The sequence below is a fragment of the Megascapheus bottae genome, chromosome 20 (genome assembly GCF_031878675.1).
Source record: "Megascapheus bottae isolate mThoBot1 chromosome 20, mThoBot2.hap1, whole genome shotgun sequence".
In the NCBI taxonomy this organism is placed as follows: domain Eukaryota; kingdom Metazoa; phylum Chordata; class Mammalia; order Rodentia; family Geomyidae; genus Megascapheus; species Megascapheus bottae.
This window is the reverse complement of record NC_143528.1, coordinates 42,602,234-42,616,955: the sequence shown is the minus strand read 5'-3', so window position 1 is coordinate 42,616,955 and position 14,722 is coordinate 42,602,234. Positions and strand designations below refer to the sequence as shown.

At 48.7% G+C, this 14,722-nt stretch overlaps 1 protein-coding gene across 1 annotated transcript in view; it reads right to left on the bottom strand.

Annotated features, from left to right (window-relative positions):
- Window positions 1-14,722, bottom strand: part of Csmd1 (CUB and Sushi multiple domains 1) — a 705,832-nt gene that overhangs the window by 113,044 nt on the left and 578,066 nt on the right. The window contains exons 27-29 of the mRNA XM_090353740.1: window positions 11,588-11,779; window positions 6,215-6,353; window positions 3,383-3,570 (exon numbers count right to left, since the gene is read on the bottom strand). Of these exons, the coding sequence (XP_090209866.1) occupies window positions 3,383-3,570; window positions 6,215-6,353; window positions 11,588-11,779 (519 nt within the window). The remainder of the gene's footprint in view (window positions 1-3,382; window positions 3,571-6,214; window positions 6,354-11,587; window positions 11,780-14,722) is intronic.

Below are 14,722 nucleotides of genomic sequence, written 5' to 3'. Positions count from 1 at the left end.
TCCTGCACTAGTCTGCAGTTGTGGCCGGGATTTCCTCAGATGAACTCGTCTAATCTTTTCGTTCCGGTTGCAGGGTTGTCAGTTCTGGCTGTCTGGTGATAAATCACTGGACCTTCTCATCCTAATGAGATGGCTTCATCAAGCAGCGTGTTTCTCTGCTGCTCCTGTCCTTTCCACTGAAGAAGAGCTGCATGCCTCCCGCACTGGAGCATGGGCTGGGGCCCCGGCGCTGCGGGCTGAGACACGCTGGGCATCTTCTCTTTCCGAGGTGCCCAGCACCCAGACTTTGTCGGCCTGCTGCCCTTGGCACAGGAGCTCCCGTGACCCTTCGTCTTGATACTTAGCGGCAGATGACAAGGAGAACCTTCTATCCCAAACCACCGAGATGGAAGCGCTAGTTCTGAAGAGAGCCCACAGGGAAGAGGCACTGGCCTGGCACTGTCTGTGTCCTTTTCCTCCTGCACTCGGGACTCATTTACTTAAGACTAAGAAAGCAGAGCTCCAGCCCCGCCTGCTCTTCTTCTTCTTCTCTAGGCCCTCCTCCATCTCCTGTTCCTCCTCTAGATTCTCTCTTGCTACTCCTCTTCCTCCGCCCCTAGATTCTTTTCTTCCTCTTCCTCCTGCTCCCCCTGGTCTAGATCCTCCTCTTCCTCCTCCTCCTCCTCCATCTCTCCCTCCTCTTTCTGTTCCACTACCTCTACTTCCTCCCTTTTCCTCTTCCTACTCCACCACCTCATCTCCTTCTCCTTTCTCCTCCTCCTCTTCCTGGCCTTTCTCCTCCTTCAACCCCTACACTTCTTCTGCCTCCTCATCTCCTCTTCCTCCTCTTCTTCCACCTCCTTATCCTCCTCCTCTTGGTAGGGGTTTCTTTTGCTTGTTTGTTTATTGGCTTGCTTGGCCTTATTTGTTTTGGTGGCACAGATCGAACACTTACAAGCACTTCTTGTGCAAAAGTCACGCGGCCTCCCTCCCTTGACCAATTGTATAAGCATTTTTACGTAGTTTACTAAAGACTACTAAGGTTTCAGGGTTTGCTTGAGCTCAGGGCCTGAGCACTGTCCTTGGACTTTCTCAAGGCTAGAGCTCTACCACCTGAGCCTCAGCACCACTTCTGGCTTTTTTCTATGTATGTGGTACTGAGAAATCGAACCCGGGTCTTCACACATGCTAGGCAAATACTCTACCACTAGGCCAAACTCCCAGCCCCAAGTTTGCATATTTTTATACTTGGGGAAAATTAATCTATTTAAAACCATATAATGCGACTCTATTGAAGAAGCAAAGAACTAAGTAAAATGTAAAGAAATACAATACATTCTCTACAACCAGGATTGATCTCAGCCCTCAGAGGTGGAGCTGGCAGGGACCCAGGTTCAAGGTCCTGGCCAGTCAATGCAGCAGAAGAGCTCCAGACCCTGTCATAAACAAACAAACAAACAAGCACCCTGGGAGGCTCCAGACCCTATCCTAAACAAACAAACAAACACCCAAGGAGGCTCCAGACCCTATCCTAAACAAACAAACAAACACCCTGGGAGGCTCCAGACCCTATCCTAAACAAACAAACAAACAAACACCCAAGGAGGCTCCAGACCCTATCCTAAACAAACAAACACCCAAGGAGGCTCCAGACCCTATCCTAAACAAACAAACACCCTGGGAGGCTCCAGACCCTATCCTAAACAAACAAACAAACACCCAAGGAGGCTCCAGACCCTATCCTAAACAAACAAACACCCAAGGAGGCTCCAGACCCTATCCTAAACAAACAAACACCCTGGGAGGCTCCAGACCCTATCCTAAACAAACAAACAAACACCCAAGGAGGCTCCAGACCCTATCCTAAACAAACAAACACCCTGGGAGGCTCCAGACCCTATCCTAAACAAACAAACACCCAAGGAGGCTCCGGACCCTATCCTAAACAAACAAACACCCAAGGAGGCTCCGGACCCTATCCTAAACAAACAAACACCCTGGGAGGCTCCAGACCCTATCCTAAACAAACAAACAAACACCCTGGGAGGCTCCAGACCCTATCCTAAACAAACAAACAAACAAACACCCAAGGAGGCTCCAGACCCTATCCTAAACAAACAAACACCCAAGGAGGCTCCAGACCCTATCCTAAACAAACAAACACCCTGGGAGGCTCCAGACCCTATCCTAAACAAACAAACAAACACCCAAGGAGGCTCCAGACCCTATCCTAAACAAACAAACACCCAAGGAGGCTCCAGACCCTATCCTAAACAAACAAACACCCTGGGAGGCTCCAGACCCTATCCTAAACAAACAAACAAACACCCAAGGAGGCTCCAGACCCTATCCTAAACAAACAAACACCCTGGGAGGCTCCAGACCCTATCCTAAACAAACAAACACCCAAGGAGGCTCCGGACCCTATCCTAAACAAACAAACACCCAAGGAGGCTTCAGACCCTGTTGTAAACAAACAAACAAACACCCAAGGAGGCTCCAGACCCTGTTGTAAACAAACAAACACCCAAGGAGGCTCCAGACCCTATCCTAAACAAACAAACAAACACCCAAGGAGGCTCCAGACCCTATCCTAAACAAACAAACAAACACCCAAGGAGGCTCCAGACCCTGTTGTAAACAAACAAATAAACACCCAAGGAGGCTTCAGACTGTACCATAAACAAACAAACAAACACAGGGCCTCCCCCCCACCCCCCACTGCTGTTTTCTCTACAAATGGAACTCAAAAAGAAGCGTACATGTTTTCACAGCATTGTGAATAGAAGACTCGGGGCTGAGAAGGGGCATTTTGTTAAATGTCCTCTCTGACTCAGGTTTATCTGTGCTTCCTTTGTTCACATGGAGAACGGATACCCAACAACTCATTTGTTTGCATGGACCCAAGTACAAAATGCTTGAGTTGGAGGATTTGTAGGTGGGTTGGTCTCTTTTTTGTTGTTGTTTTTGCATTTTGAGGGAGGGTATGGTGGATCTCAAAGCTGGCACTGCCAGTCCAGAACCTCCCCTGCCCCACGCGGGGGCCTGTGAGGAGAACAGTGGACACTGCGTGTTTCTATGGGGAGAAGAGCGAAGGAAAACTAAGTGTGGTTTAAACCTGTCATTCTGAAGAAATAAACCAGATGTCAAAATTCATATCCTTAAATGGTTACATGCATGAGCTCCTAATGATTTCTTAATTAGTGTACATATTGGGATAAAATCCTCCAGCTTGAGAAATTGACAGTAAGGCCATCGAACAATTTCATTTTGAGTAGAGTGTATCCTCGGGACTCTGGAATTTCTTCTCTCGGGCTGAGATGAGCTCCTGGCCGGACCGTGGCCGCAGCCCCTGGCTGCCTCGGGAGAGCCAGCCCCCCTGGGTCCCCGGGGCCCTGGGTACCTTTGAACTCAATGGCGAAGCCTGACAGGCCCACGGAGGCGTCGCTGCGGAAGGCCAGCAGAAGGCTGTTTCCACTGCTCTCTATTCTGTCCGGGGCCTGGGATCCCTGGAAACTCCCGAGGAGGGGGCTGCTCGAGTCCTCCCCTTCGTAGATGTGCAGGAAGTCGTAGCTGGGCTCCATGTTGAAACTGGAAGGCAAGGAGACCAGAGAGGTTGAATTCTTGACACCTGCCCAGCGCAGGCGCCGGGATCAGGCCTGCCGAACCTTTGCCCTGGAGTTCCACGCGAAGGCGTCAAGTTCCACGGAATGGTCGTCACAACATCAGACGCGGTGCAGCTGCTAATCTGCACCGGGACTCTGCACAGTCCCCCCCCCCCCCCCCCCCCCCGCTCAGCACCACATGGAAGAGAATTCTGAGGAATGGAATGACTAGCTATGAGTTTGCAATGACACAGCCCCCAGGCAGGAGGCCGCAGAGGCATTGTTCTCAACAAGGCTTGGTTTTTATGTGAATACTGCTAATTATATATGCATGTTATATATGTGTACATTACATCTATATTATAATGTAGGTATCACTGTCATCCCAAAAGATTTTTAAAAACACCTTCGCGTATTTCTGTTTTCAACATTGTAATTCTTTCTAGCTTCTCAGCTAACTCAGCCAATCTAACCTTACCCGCAATGGTAATGTCTGAGAGCCACACACACACGACACCTCCGTCTTCTCTCTCTCTGCCTCTCTCTTCCTGTGTGCGCCGTGTTTCTCCCTCTGTCTCTTCCTCTGCTTCTCCTATACTAATTCCCGGCAAAGACTCCGACTGTGTACACTCTCAGCTCCCTGTGCCGCGGCAGCTCTGTTATTGGGGTGTAAAGGCCAGCAGGGTCATCTGGGGTTCCGTGGGGTTCTGATCAGCTGCCACCAAGGAGGAGGTGCTGAGGTCACCTTGAGGGGCTCATTTACCAAAGACAGCCGGCACTCGCACTCTCTTTCCTTCCTGTTGGCAGAAATCTTCTATAACTGGGACAGAAAGGCCATGTCCTTTTGTAATTACCTCAATGTGCTGCTTAAGTGGCTCTCGTTTATCTGGCGTGCCCAGGGAGAAGCAAAAACAGCAGGCATCTCCCAAGGTCCCACCCCTTGCACAGGGATGAAGAGAAGGCTGCCACCCTGTGCAGTGCCTCACTGGAGTGACGGCGCCCCTGCTGCAGGGTGGCGGCCACGGGCACCCAGGCCCCCTGTGGGTCGTGTGTTATTCACAAGTTCCCTGCAGTCCACAGCCAGGGAGTAGAAGAATGCAATTACTAAATTCGGGGAGCTAGCAGCAATTATGTCAACTGAGTCGAATGTATTGGCATAATCGTTTGACTTAGAATACTTCACAAAAATGTTATTTGCATTTGGTTTGCTCCATTCCCCTCATCTGGCATAGCTAATTATTAGTAGTGATTATTTACTGAACACTGAAAATAGTATTAGACACAGGAAAAATCCACATCTTAACCCAGATCCCTTGTGAATTGCATGGGGCCGGAAATGGCAGCCTTTGTGCCTTGGAAGGGCAGCCTCTGCCTGGGCGCTGAACTGCCCCATTCTGGCCTCCATGCCTGACCACATGGACCAAGGCCAGCGTGTGGGCTGGCTGCCAACCAGACCGGAGAAGCTATGGGCAGGCGAGGTGTGGAGACAGGGGAACAGAGGAGACTGGAGCTGCGGAGGCTGTGTCGGCCTTCTCCACGGAGAGGGAACACGGCGAAGACCTCCGTCTGAAACAGCCAGGCCAGATGCCAGGCAGGAACGTTCATGCTCAGTACGCAGCAGGACAGCTGGGAGCCGCTGCTACCCGAGTTCAGCTCTAAGCAAAGCCTCAGGGATCCCCAGACACTTACCAGACTTTGCTTTGGTACTAGCTCAGTGCTAGAAAAAAAAAACCCTACATTTTTGGAGAACTTTACCTGCTTTAGTAAACTCCAAAATGATGGCTATCAACCTGCTTAAGGTGAAGAATTTCAGAGGCTGGAATAATTCTCACTCAGGGCCCCGCAGGACACAGTGAGGGAGCTACCCACACCCAGCTCCAAGCAGGGACGCACAGATCCCGGCAGAACAGGAAGCATCTTTGTCTTAAAGACCCATCTTCCTAGGGGTTAAATAAATAGAGTTTAACTACTTGGCCCTAGATAGCTAGTAACCGCTGGGCAATCTACAGAATAATATAATATCACACCTCCTTACATCAACAAAATATAGCACTGGATAAAACTTTGGTAGTCAATAAAATTTAAATTCTGTGTACCACCCCAAACTAAGAGTATATTATAGAATCAGCATCTGCGATGTCGTCATCTCCACTGCTTTCATGGCTGGATCTAGATCGAGGATTTCAAATGTTTGGCGCTCTCAGTTGGAGGAGCATCTGCCCTCTGAGCTCTGCTCAGTCCCAGCTCCCCAGCGGGAGCATCCTCAGGGTCGGGGTACACGCCACGGAAAGGAGGAATTCATCCTCTCACATCGAGCAAGGGCGAGCTGCTGACTAGAAACTCCAGCAAGCATGCCATGTCATATTCTGTGGCTCTTTAGAACCTTCTGTAAACCAAGCCTTTGCAAATGGGAGACACCGTGAACCTAGCTCTGGGTGTGTGTGTGGGGGGGGGGGACGGGATGCTTCTGAGCAAAGCAGTGGAGATGCACGCGTCCACCACGTCCCCTATGCAGGGAGTTCCACACACACAAAGCCCAGCGCTGACTGAGGTCCTTAATGTTGCCATTGCTGGAGCACAGACACAGCCCGGTGAAGGGAGGACCCCGTCCCGCTCCGCTGGAGACGCACCTCTTGAATATCAAGGCGATGACAAAGTCAGCGTTCACCTTTATCCTCCAGTCGCACTCCTTCCCAGGGGGGTAGGGTTGGGGGTAGTTGGGGGACAAAATAACACCCGCTGGTCCGGTGAGGTTCCCGCCACATGCAGCTGCACAAAGCAAAGTCAAAGGAGAAGTTAGCAAGGGATGGGCGGAGACGGGGCCTTCCCCACACAGATGCCATGTTGTCCGGTGCCCTGATACGCTTTCAGGAAACTCCAACAGTCCTCATGTGACTGCTGAAACATTTTCTGTCATGCATATCTATCAATCAATCAATCAATCTATCTATCTAATGAAGCATGACAGAATATATATAACAACACATAATATATATCATATATAATGAAGCATAACAGAATATATAGCAATATATAATATGTAGTAGGAAAAATTTTCAAACTGACAAGTACAATTTTATGACTATAATTTAAACTTTTTACCCAATATCCATGGGTATCACCACATGGCCTTTGTAATTGTCCATTTCGTGGGGTTTACAGTCATCTATTTTTCTAGAACACAGCTTCATATAGTGTAATAAGATCTTTATCCGTTGGTGGCTTTGCCTCGGTTTCTAGCCCATTTACTAGATTGCTTGTACTCTGAAAGTGCTTGCTGAGTGAACAGCTGTCACTCTACACGTCTCAGTTTCTTGGGAGTTACAGGGCCTGACTGCTTATCCCACATATCAAAGTGGCAAAATACACCCAATGTATGTGACATATAGATATAGATATCTATCTATAATAGAGACAGATAGATAGATAGATAGATGGATAAATACATAGATGGATAGATGGATAGATAGATAGATAGATAGATAGATAGATAGATAGATAGATAGATAGATGGATAGATAGATAAATGGATAGATAGATAGATAGATAGATAGATAGATAGATAGATAGATAGATAGACAGATAGATGGATAGAGAGATGGATAGATAGATAGATGGATAGATAGATAGATAGATAGATAGATAGATAGATAGATAGATAGATAGATAGATAAATACATAGATGGATAGATGGATAGATAGATAGATAGATAGATAGATAGATAGATAGATAAATGGATAGATAGATAGATAGATAGATAGATAGATAGATAGATGGATAGAGAGATGGATAGATAGATAGATAGATAGATGGATAGATAGATAGATAGATAGATAGATAGATAGATAGATAGATGGATAGATAGATAGATAGATAGATAGATAGATGGATGGATAGATGGATGGATAGATAGATAGATAGATAGATAGATAGATGGATAGATAGATAGATAAATGGATAGATAGATAGATAGATAGATAGATAGATAGATAGAGAGATGGATAGATAGATAGATAGATAGATAGATAGATAGATAGATAGATAGATAGATGGATGGATAGATAGATAGATAGATAGATAGATAGATAGATAGATAGATAGATAGATAGATAGATGGATGGATGGATAGATAGATAGATAGATGGATGGATAGATAGATAGATAGATAGATAGATAGATAGATAGATAGATAGATGGATAGATAGATGGATAGATAGATGGATAGCTCATGAATAAAGGTTGAGATGAAAATTTACCTCGAAACTACGATTTGATGAGATTTGCTCAGGAAATGGTTGGCATGAGGGTGAATTCTGAATTAGACACACTGCCATTGGTTCTGGCAAGCAGTAATTCAGAGCTTGCTCTAGAATCTGGAAATGTTCACTCTGAATTCATGCGCTGGATAAGAAACTCTCTGGACCCTTCCCCCATGGGAAGTTGCTAGGACACCACAGCCTTGTAAGTGCACACATCTTGCCCTGGTGATTGTGTTCATAGAAGACTAAGGTTTGTAACTGGCTGCTTGAAGCAGTCATTCCAATGAAAAGGTCCTCTGAGAGCCGGCCTCCTGCCAGTCCCCACAGACAGACACCGTGGACAAGCAATCTGCCCTGGGGAAATGCAGGCGGGCAGAGCGGGAAGGTGTGGGCAGGCCGGGTACCCGGGGCTCACAGGTGGTGAGTAGCTATCCAAAAGGAGAAACAAGACTAAAGCCAGGAGACTTGTCCTAGACTCGAGTTTGATCGAAGGCCGAGTCTGAGTGAGGCCACCGGGGATGCCCTCACAACGCCCGGAGGTTCCTGTGCAGGGGTGACTCAGGGAGAGCAGAAGGAGGGTGCTGCTGGCCCAGAGACAGGGAGACCAAAGGTCTAGAAGATCCCACTCCACATGGGCTTGGAGGATGAGAACGAACTGACTCAGCGCTGTCCTGGGCTGTCCCGGCCGACAGGCTTTGGCTGTGATGGAGGAACAGGCTCATGGGAAGCCAAGGAAATCCTGTCCTCTCCTGAGAGGCAATTACAGACATGGTGGTTTCAAGGCCGAGAGGGGGAACTAAGTGCTTCTGCCTGCTGGGTGGAGCTCTTCTCGGGTCCTGGTCCCCTCTCAGTTTAGCTCCATTAGCTTTTAACTAGGGAGCTTGAAAAATGCTTTGGAGAGGATTGGAATTTAGTAGACAAAGCAGCTCAGGTGCTCTAGGAAATGCTCCAGCAGGGGAGGGCACAGAAGTAAAACCCCAATCTACACCACCCTGGCCCTGGGCCCAGGGCAGCCCCTTCTCCTACAAGGCAAGGTGGGCATTCCTCTAGTGTTTCCTGAGACACATCAATACCCTGCACCAAAACATAGGAGTGCTCCCTGCATTCAAGAAATAATCAGTGAACCAGCTGTCCTACAGGCAGGGGAAGAACAGAAAATAGAATTTAGCAAACTAGACTAAAGTTCCACTACCCAGAATTCTACAGGATGTGGAGCTGGGAAAGTGAATTAGACAGAATTTGGGGTTCCGTAAACGTGACTGCAGGCTCCTACAGAGCTGAAAGCTGGAGGGCTCGGAGGAAGGCCCGCTCAGAGGGGCTCATGGATCAGTTAGTCATCTGGCCGAGAGAACTGGCCCGAGACCCTGCAAATGTCCTCCGGGAAGAGGCGAGGAAGGCGCCAAAGCAAAGCCCGGGGGAAATGAGGCTGGGGTGGAAACGGTGCCACCAAGGGTCAGGTGATCTTCCACAGAGGAGACCACGCAGGGCAGAAGAGCTGCCGCGAAGAGTGGAAGGGCAGAGAGTTAACTGCCTAATCTGGAATGAAAAAATGACTAGGGCTAAAAGTGTGTGTGCGTGTGTGTGTGTACACACGTGTGTGTGTGCACATGCACTCACACACACAGAGTTGCTGCGCCAAAGGCAAGCAGAGCTGCCTCTGCAGACACACTGTGCAGCCATGGAAAAACACTGGGAACACAAGAACACGAAAGAAGCCGTTTACTGATAGATCAGATCCATGGCTTATGAAATGGTCCTCCAGGCTCGTGGTACATAAAAATGAGCTTTTTAAAAAGGTGACTATATAATGAATTTTATTTATCTGATTCTCTCCTCTTTGTGACTTACTATGACATACTGATAACTATGATAAACACATATTGTCTTTAAATAATGAGAAAGGGACAATGAAGTGATTAATGCCTTGAATCCTGAGAACCGAATTTACCTGCTTGTAGCTTTATGCCCAGCCTATGTCCTGTTATGTAGCTATTTTACAGAGGGCATGTCTTATTTCTCAGAAAATAGGATGTACAATGAAATTAAAAGACACTGTTCACTTGTTCCAATTACACCTCTCCCATTTTAATACGTTGCGTGAGTTTTCCATGTGAGGTAGGTCTAATTAATAACATAAGGGATTATTTAATCACTGGCAAATGATTCCAGCTTGCTTTTGAAATGACTCCTCCCGACCCTGCCCAGCACAGAATTATTTAGCTGAGCTGCTGGCCAAAATTAGGTGACCACCCCGAGAAGTCTTAACCAAAAAGATACATTCAACAAAGCAGTGCGGCATGGTGGTGGGACAGACTGCCTTGCACATGGAAGGGTGGACTGCCTTCTCGGGATTCACTCACCGTTTTGTGGCTCGTGTGTATTTTCCTGCATGAAGCACAACCATGTGAAAATGGCAATGGCAAGGTAGAAACAGCCCTTCTCATTAGAACTGGGCTCGTGTTCACAGGCATGGCAGCCTTACAGGTACTTACTCCACTGGGTAAAGGAACCTGTGGCCACCTTGAAGTCTCCGGGGGCTCAGCTGGACCAAGTGCCCAGCAGTGCCCACCGAAGTCAGGGGGTGGAAATGTGTGCTTCGTGTCTACGAAGCACACAGAGGCTGCTGGCCAGGCCACGGACGCGGACTCCTATGCAACCGCAGCAGTCTTCATGTGTGGTCCAGGATGCGGACTGTGAGACTTTCTCTAGAGGACATATGGAGCCTCTGTCTGTAGAGAATTTCTCTGCTGTGTGGTTGGGAGGATAAAATCCTGTACACCACAAAATCTCCTCAAGGTCACTGCATGCAAAATAATTCCTAACTGCAGCTTGCATCCCATTCCCTCCCTCTCTGTTCAGATTAATTAAATGCAACATTCTTCAAAAAGACAGTGAAAAAGTTCTAATTGAACTGTGATAGTTCATTAAAATAATGAAGCTAAGCAGAATTTCTTTTGAAAATGAAGGTGAACTATTCTAAATAGGCATTTTATATTAAAATGATTCACCAAAGAAAGAGACAATGCACACGTAATGACTACCTTATGGAAGATATCTCTCCCCGAAATCACACTGGGGTTGATCACCTTAGATGCTTATTCAACCACAGGCTGCAAAACCATTTGTTACCCTTCTAATGAGGTCAAACAATACAATTTTAATGAATTTTTAGAAGAAAGTCTTTTTGGGGGTCTTTGTTTTTATTGTAATAATATTTCTAGCCTTCAGGATTCTATTTAAAATGTTCTGCTATTGTAGGAAAAGCACATCTCACAAGAGCAAGTGCTCTTCAGTGAGGATTGTTGCTTAGGGGCCTTTTCTCGTCTTGCAAACGAGAACAGTAATGGTGGGGATGTGAATGTGGAGCCTTTTGCAATTTAAAACTGCAGTACTCTGGCTGGTCTATATTTATACAAGAATTACTAAGGATGAGAAATGTTGGATAAATGTCGATTACTGCACATTAAGTAAGGTTCTTCCTTTATTTCACATGCTAAAATGAAGATTAAAGGTTGAAAATACAATTCCCGTGTGGCCTCAGATAGTCTGAGGACCTCTAGGAGAGAGAGAGAGAGAGAGAGAGAGAGAGAGAGAGAGAGAGAGAGAGAGAGAGAGAGAGAGAGAGAGAGAGAGATCCAACCCAGTAGCAGGACATTGTGGAGGGAGGGGGCAGCACGGGAGGGGAGCCAGCCCTACCCCAGAACCCCAGAACCCCAGAGCTGCCGCCTGCAGAAGACCGGTACCTATGCATGTGGGAGGGTCTGGCTGCCAGAAGAACCGGCTGTTGAGCTGCACACAGGTGACCTTGGCTTGACCTTGAAGCTGGTACCCAGGGTCGCACTGGAAGGTGATGGTGTCCCCAGGCTCCCGACTGTCACCGTAGCGGGTCCCGTTCTGCAGGGTCCCAGGGTCGTTGCAGGTAGACGCGATGGAGGCTGCCGAGCACAGACAGGGCAGGGTCAGAGCCTGGGAAGGGGCTCCCAAGGGAGGGGCTTCCTGGGGGAAGGGCAGCCTGGCTTCTGCCCGCGGGTGAGGAAGACAGGGCCTCTGTGCCCACAGATCTATTTAATGGCAGACACCTTCAGCAGATCCTAGCAACCTCTCCTTGAAAACATTCTGAATGTCATCAAGTTTAGCACCGACATTATTTTATCAAGTGTATACCTGTGTTATACATGGCACACACACACACAATCCTCTCCAATAACACTTCAGGAATACCTTAAGTGAAAAGAAAACCCACGGGATGAATGGTTTAATTAAGGAACACAATCTCTCCAATCCTGAGGAAAGGAAATAGGAGGCATTTCCTTGAGGTCCAGGCAGGAAGCTGGGCTGCTGTCTGCAGGCCGCAGAAAAGGTTCCGTTCCCACCACCTCTCTCAACAGGTCTTCACTGTGGCTCTGAAAATGACGTGCTGCAATTTTTACTTTTAAGAATTGTGCTAGGAAGCCAATGCCATTGGAGCCGAGGCCAAGAGCTGCCTGCCAAGCCGGCCGGCTGACAGCCAGGCCCGAGCACCTCAGCGCTGTGGTGGCCGGCTCTGCACTCGCATGTCACCTACACTTCTGCAGCCACATCCCAGAGCTACGCCAGGCGTCCTGCCGAGCAGGACGACACCATGCCGAAGGGAAAGCCTGTGCACAGCCTGCCGCCACGCCGCCGCAAAGACCTCAAAATCAGGACACACACTTGATGGGCCAAAGCCTCAACGGCTTACTTTTCTTCCAGTCTTACTTCCAGGCAGAACGAGTCTTCTCTTCCCATCCACCTCTGATGAGGCAGACACTTTCCTGTCTCTGTGAGGTGCACGAGACATGCGGTGTCTTGTCTCAGAAGATGGAGAGAAGGGCAGAGGGCCGCACGCACCACCTCGACTCCCCACGCAAGGGTCCAGGTTCTCAGCACTTCTGCCTTTCTCGTCTGTACACCCTGCAATCCTGCCACGTGCTTGGGTTAAAGGCGCCGAGGTGCCTCTTGGGCAAGGAGGCATTCTTCATCACTGTCCAATCCAGTCTCTTCTAGAGTTAGGTAACTCCACATGCTCCAGATCCAGAGAACCCTCCCAGACCCGGGCCTGCAGCACCCACTCGACTGCCAGCTGGGTGGGTCTGGCTGGTGGCAGGGCTCGTTCATTCGTGGAAGTCTCTATTCTGCCCCTCAGTCAGAATTTTACTTGGAAGATCTGGAACCGCGAACACGGTGGGTGAGAACAGGAACACAGGAAACCAAAGTGCGTCAGTCATCTGGAGATCCTGAGCCTCTAAAACCGGGGGAACCGTAGGTTGACTCTGAGAAGAAGCGAGGCCGGTAGCAGGAGAAGCGGTGGATCGTCCTGAACATGGGTCAGGGTGACTGGAGCCTGCAGGAAACCTACTATGGCGGCCTTGCTCCCACGGAAATCCACTCCCACCCCGACACGTTTCGAATGATGCCACGAACATCAAAAGCTCCCAGGGTGACCCAGATTGGGCTAAAAAGACAAGAAGTCTGGAAGGAGGAGGTAAAGCAGTTTTAAACCACGTCATGGGAAATGCATCCATGGGGTCTTTGAACTGAATTCCACTTCGTTTCCCTCTTGTTGTGAGTTGTGGAGGGAGAGCTGCTTCCTGCACCACTCAGGTCAGGTCTCCTCTGACCATCTACAAGGACCACGGTGGGCCTGGAACTCATGAAATCAGAGCTGCTATAAGCCAGACTTTCCGATGAGAGTCCTTCTGACTCAGGACTCTAACGAACGCCATTGTAAATGATGCAAGGGCTGCATTCTTTCTGAATGTCACCAAGACTGATGATGAATGAGCCCTGAGGCCACCTCTTATCCGGTTACTGCTGCACTTCCTGCACCCAGGTTTCCACACCAGGGCTGAGTAGGGGCTGAGTGTGCAGACGACTTTCATTATAAGAACACACATGCACACACACATCTAATTTCAAACGCAGTCTGACAGCGGCGGTCACAGAGTATATGGTCCTGACATCCTTTTGTAAAAGAAGCCAGGACAGATTTCCTGGCTGTAAAACCCCTGGCAAACGCAGGCAGGTGAGAAGAGGAAGGGCAGCTCTCAGCAGCACCCACCGCCAGGCACCACACTCACTTTCCCTGATGAAATAATGTGATTTCCAAACCAAACACATATCCCTTCTAGTGAAGGCAACTGCCATGCACCCAGGAGGCCGAGTAAAACCTGTGTCTGTGTGTTTGAAGAAAAGAAAAATGGAATAAAGAGGAGGAGGATTCCCCCGACAGACGTCTTCAAACGTCATAAAGCACGAAAGGTTGCCACTTCTAAGAGCGAGCAGAGGCATTAGATGCGACGTGTGGACAGACAGGAGCATGAGTGCCGGAGCGTTATGCCCTCGGGACCCGCCCTCTGCAACGCCCTGCAATAGGCTTCCGAGTGGACAGAGTGCTGTTGTGATCGTTTTGTTTTGTCCTGCTTTCAGCTCTGGGGCCTGAACGAGTGCTAGGGCCTCACACCTGCATGCCACCTCTCGTCCACACACCCGGCGCTCCTGCATTTCTGTCTCGAGACAGAATCTTGCTAAGCTGCCCGAGCTGCCCTCCAACTCCTGGCAGTTTGACCTCAGCCTCTGGAGAGAAGCTGGGACTTACTTACAGGCGGGGACCACCAGACCCAGCTACTTTTGTGATCGTGATATTGCACAAAGACTTAAATAGCTATGAGTGCAGGTCACAACAAGTGTCTGCCAAGCACAAATCCAATCGAAGTCTGCAACCAGTAGTGGTCCTGACGCTCACTCAGGTTTCACAGCTGATTTCCTTGTCTTGATATCAGAACCTCAGACCTGAGCTGATCTCAGGTTCCCACAGAGATTGTCCAAAAGTTGTAGGGAAAGGTTATCATGGATTCTCC